The sequence below is a fragment of the Apium graveolens genome, chromosome 10 (genome assembly GCF_009905375.1).
Source record: "Apium graveolens cultivar Ventura chromosome 10, ASM990537v1, whole genome shotgun sequence".
Taxonomy (NCBI): Eukaryota; Viridiplantae; Streptophyta; class Magnoliopsida; order Apiales; family Apiaceae; genus Apium; species Apium graveolens.
In genome coordinates this window covers 100,650,533-100,655,564 of record NC_133656.1, presented here as the reverse complement: position 1 = coordinate 100,655,564, position 5,032 = coordinate 100,650,533, and the positions used below count along the sequence as shown (strand labels likewise).

Below are 5,032 nucleotides of genomic sequence, written 5' to 3'. Positions count from 1 at the left end.
AACTTGCATCACCACATAACATGATCATTGTAAATATTTTCAAGAAAAATTTCCCAAGAACTAAATTGGTAGAAAAAAATGGATATAAATAAAAGGTGTCCGGAGCACATGTGTGAGGTGCGAGGCGAAAGAGAGATTAACAATCTTCCACGCTTAACCCCCCCCCAAGAAGAAAGCTCCTCTTCGCAAAGGGGTACAACAAAGTAATCACTCAATTGTACACCATATACTTTGTGGTGGCACTAAACTTCTGATACCCCTTGATGATTTTGTTCACAATATCAAGGAAATCCTTTTCTGTTACAGTTTTCCTTCTTGCTCGAATAGCATACATACCAGCCACTGTGCATACACTTCTTATATCCGCTCCTGAACAAAAACGTGTATTATTCACATGACAAATTACATGTGAAAGAAGAAGAAGAAGATATTCCTACCTTCTGCAAGTAGACTCGATAACAATCATTCATTCAATATAAACAATGCAAGCCAATCCTTTCATACTTGTGTTCTAACTCTTAGTTTCTCTTTGGGTAAAATGTCAGGTTTATCTTAGAAAGGCTCCCTCTCTTGCGGAATTTTTTTTGGGTATACATATACAAGCTTGTTCTTGGACAATGACTTTGTTTTTGCATCTCCAGAATGTGCTATATTTAGACATGCCATTAAATGCCATGTGCATCTTTAGAGGGGTCCATCGTTTGTAATTTTATTCAATATATAGAAGCTTGGTCACAATGTCTGTACTTTATCTTATAGTTTATAAACATGTAATCATAGATAGATCTAATTTTGAAAAGCCTGCTAATACCAAAAAAAACCCACTACTTTTTGTTTAATTTATGTAGTACATCAGTTCTTTGTAAATTAGTCAAATATCCAGAACAAATTAAAACATAGCAAGGAAAAACATATAGGACTAAGTCATACCTGTCGAATTTGGACAAAGACGAGCTAAAAATTCAAATCGAATGTCCCTTTCACAGTTCATAGTACGTGTATGGATCTTAAACATTTGCGTCCTACTTTCTAGATCACGTAGGCCAAACTCAACTTTACGATCTAACCTCCCAGGATGAAGCAACGCTGGATCAAGTGTGTCAGGCCTGGAACAAACAAATCATTTGACAGTTGGCAAGTTACAATTACAGATAAACAAGTTCAGAAGTCCAGAAAAATAGGTAATCGACATCCTAACTACACATTACAATGGCAAAGACCTAAATCATTACGCTGAGATAAACTGTTTCTATTTTTCTTAATCTATTTCTTTGATTATTTTTACATTTGATTCATTCTACTAATTATTCTATTTGTGTCTATATTCTATATTTTATACATTCTACTTCTATTCAATTCCTTTTTATTTATCAATCTTTACAGCCTGAAAACTCAAGCTGTAACCTAAAATTAACTAGCCCCTGTACATTTTAATTTATCGTGAGAGTGACTAAAAGTGAAAATCCAAATAGAACGGATGTTAATGTAATGATTTTGATATGGAAGACATTAGTGACAAATTTGGTCTCTTATTGTTTTGGCAATTTTATTTTTTTAGCTCTAGTAAAGACTAACCCAGTGGAAAAAATGCTTGGGTTCCAACCTTGCGAGTACAATTCATCGGCTAAGAGATGCGATCTTAACCTGTTTGTCGTCATCAGAACTTTAATATTTCCTCGAGCGTCAAATCCATCAAGCTGATTTATGATCTCAAGCATTGTGCGCTTAACCTCATTATCTCCGCCCACACCATCGTCAAATCGTGCACCTCCAATTGCATCTATCTCATCAAAAAACACTATACAAGCCTTCTTTGATCGTGCCATCTGCCAAAAAGAAAATGTGTTAGTTGTATTCTAAATAACATGTATGAGAGATTTTGGACACTAAACATCTTGTAACCTGAAACAACTCGTGAATTATGCGAGCACCCTCACCAACATACTTCTGAACAAGCTCACTTCCAATCAAACGAATAAAGCACGCATCAGTTCTATTGGCTACAGCCCTAGCTAGAATTGTTTTACCCGTTCTAGGAGGACCATAACAGAGAACTCCCCTTGGAGGGTCAATTTTAAGCTTAACAAACTTCTCAGGGTGAAGCATAGGTAACTCAACAACCTAAAATTGAATAGGTAATACCAATAAGTAAAAAACAACATTGATAATTAAAACTTACATGAATGCAAATATGTAACTGATATCAATTTTCACATAAAAAAAGATATTATTACAAACCTCTCGAATTTTCTCAATCTGTTCATTGCATCCATCTCAACTAATGTCAAATTGTGACCAGCAATTGTGAAAAAAAGCTCATCATTGAGGGCTGTATTTATGATTCTTAAAAGATATGTCTTCCCTTTTCAACCTCCATGGCAAGGGTATCTACAAACATGGAACTGATTAATATGTAACTTTGGAAATTCCTCATTTAGCAGTGTCACCTAATTAACATATCCTACTAATATTTCACGTAACAAGGAAAGAGAGGCCCTGGTTTGCCATTAATTGTATGTGCATCTGACATATTTGGGGGCAATCCCAAGATGTTTCCTTGCTTGACAACCTCTTCCACATCTACATGCCCCCATTTGTTGAGTATACAACAACGAAAGAAAAACCCAAAGCGAATAAACAATAACAACAAAATAAACGACAATCACACAAGATAAAGATTTATGTGGTTCGGAAATTCCTACTTCACAAGCCGCACTAATTTTGTATTGATCTCTCACAATTTTTTGTGTTATGATTTTACAATTACACGAGTATTTATAAGAGAAGAAACTAGGCCTAAATCAAAATTACAGTACAAATCTGAAAAGTAGACTAATCCATAAACTAATCTGAATCTGAAAAGTCTATTTTCATGGGCTTAATTAATAGACTCCACAAAACCCAACAATCTCCCACTTGGAGTCTGGCCAATCTTCACTTCACTCTTGTAAGTCTAGTAAAATCAATTCTTCAATCAATAACTCTAACTAGTGCAGCGCCTTCTCATCAATCAATTCTGAAGGCCAGTTGACGCTACGCAAAGCTTTAACTTTTCATTCGTAACCACCTTAGTCAACATATCTGCAGGATTCTTTGAACCAAGGATTTTCTTCAAGGACAAAGTACCATTGCTTATCAACTCTCTTGTAAAGTGATATCTCAGCTGAATATGCTTCGTCCTAGCATGAAACACGGGATTCTTCGCAAGATGAATAGCACTCTGACTATCGCTATACAAAGCACTGTCCGCCTGTTTCTTTCCCAACTCCTCAAGAAAATTTTTCAACCAAATCATCTCCTTGCTAGCTTCAGAGATAACCATATATTCTGCTTCTGTGGTTGAAAGAGCAACACTCTTTTGAAGTCGAGACATCCAACTAACTGCGGTGCCACCCAAAGTGAAAATATAACCCGTTGTACTTTTTCTTGTGTCCAAACATCCACCCAAATCTGCATCAGAGAACCCTTCCAAGATAAAATCTTTCTTACTGAAACATAGTACAACCTATGATGTGCCTTTCAAGTAGCGTAACAACCACTTGACTGCTTCCCAATGCTCTTTTCGTGGATTAGATATAAATCTGCTAACAACTCCCACTGTATGAGCAATGTCTGGCCTTGTACACACCATAGCATACATTAAACTGCCAACTGCAGATGCATAAGTAACTTTATCCATATCTTTCTTGCCTTCATCCGTTTTAGGTGATTGCTTCTTTGTGAGATTAAAGTGACTCGCCAACGGTGTACTTCTGGTCTTTGCATCCTGGATACTGAATTTCTGTAATAATTTCTCAACATAATTCTCTTGAGATAATTTTAAAGTACCTTCAGTTCTATCCCTTATGATGCACATACCAAGTATTTGTTTTGCTGCACCCATATCCTTCATCTCAAACTCCTCAGACATCTGTCTCTTTAACCTATTGATTTCCCTCATATTTGATCCTGCTATCAATATGTCATCAACATACAACAACAATATGATATAAGATGAATCAAACTGTTTAAAGTAACAACAATGATCCATAACACTCCTCGTGTACCCATTCTTCATCATAAAGCTGTCAAACTTCAAGTACCATTGTCTCGGTGCTTGCTTTAAACCATACAAGCTTTTTATAAGCTTGCAAACAAGGTTTTCTTTCCCAGCTACCTGAAACCCCTCTGGCTGAACCATGTAGATGTCTTCCTCAAGATCACCATGTAAGAACGCAGTCTTAACATCTAGTTGCTCTAGATGTAACTCCTCTGCAGCCACAATACTTAGCACAATTCTAACTGTAGTCATCTTAACAACGGGAGAAAATATATCGGTATAGTCAATACCCTTTTTCTGTTGATAACCCTTGACTACTAACCTTGCCTTGTATCTCTTGCTGCCATCATGTTCTTCTTTGATCCTGAACACCCACTTATTATGTAAAGCCTTCTTTCCTGCTGGTAACTCTGTTAAAGACCAAGTCTCATTCTTCTCAAGAGAACTCATCTCCTCATCCATGGCTGATTTCCACTGAACTGAATCATTCACTTGTACTACCTCTGAATAACACTGAGGCTCCCCGTCCTCGGTCAATAATATATAATATGCTGAAGGAGAATATCTTTGTGGTGGCCTCACACTTCTGCTAGATTTTCTTACCTCAGTCCGTGGAGTTACTGGAACCCTGTTATCAACATACTCTGAACTCCCAATATTTCCTGCAAGATCTATTTCTGTAATATCTTCAAGCACTGCTTCCTCTTTCTTAGGTTGTTCCTTTGTAAACTCAGAATCGACTACAAGCTTATCCTTATACACTGCATTCTCATTAAAAGTAACATCTCTACTTCTAACGACCTTCTTAGTCAGTTCATCCCAAAAACGGTAACCCATATCATCTGAGCCATAACCAATAAAGATACACTTCTTTGCTTTCGGATCAAGCTTGCCCCTGTCGGAATCTTTATTACGCACATAAGAAACACAACCAAAAACTCGCAAGTGTGAAAGATTTACCTCTTTTTCCTGCCACTCTTCTTCAGGAATCTT

The 5,032-nt window shown here is 36.7% G+C and overlaps 1 protein-coding gene across 1 annotated transcript; it reads right to left on the bottom strand.

The window, feature by feature from the left end:
• Positions 1-211: 211 nt before the first annotated feature.
• LOC141690801 (26S proteasome regulatory subunit 7-like) lies at positions 212-3,373 on the bottom strand. The gene is made up of 6 exons (XM_074495568.1): positions 3,127-3,373; positions 2,239-2,273; positions 1,903-2,121; positions 1,645-1,826; positions 931-1,106; positions 212-369 (listed from the first exon to the last, which is right to left on the bottom strand). Exons 1-6 carry the CDS (start codon positions 3,371-3,373, stop codon positions 212-214), a joined length of 1,017 nt encoding a protein of 338 aa, XP_074351669.1.
• Positions 3,374-5,032: the final 1,659 nt, after the last annotated feature.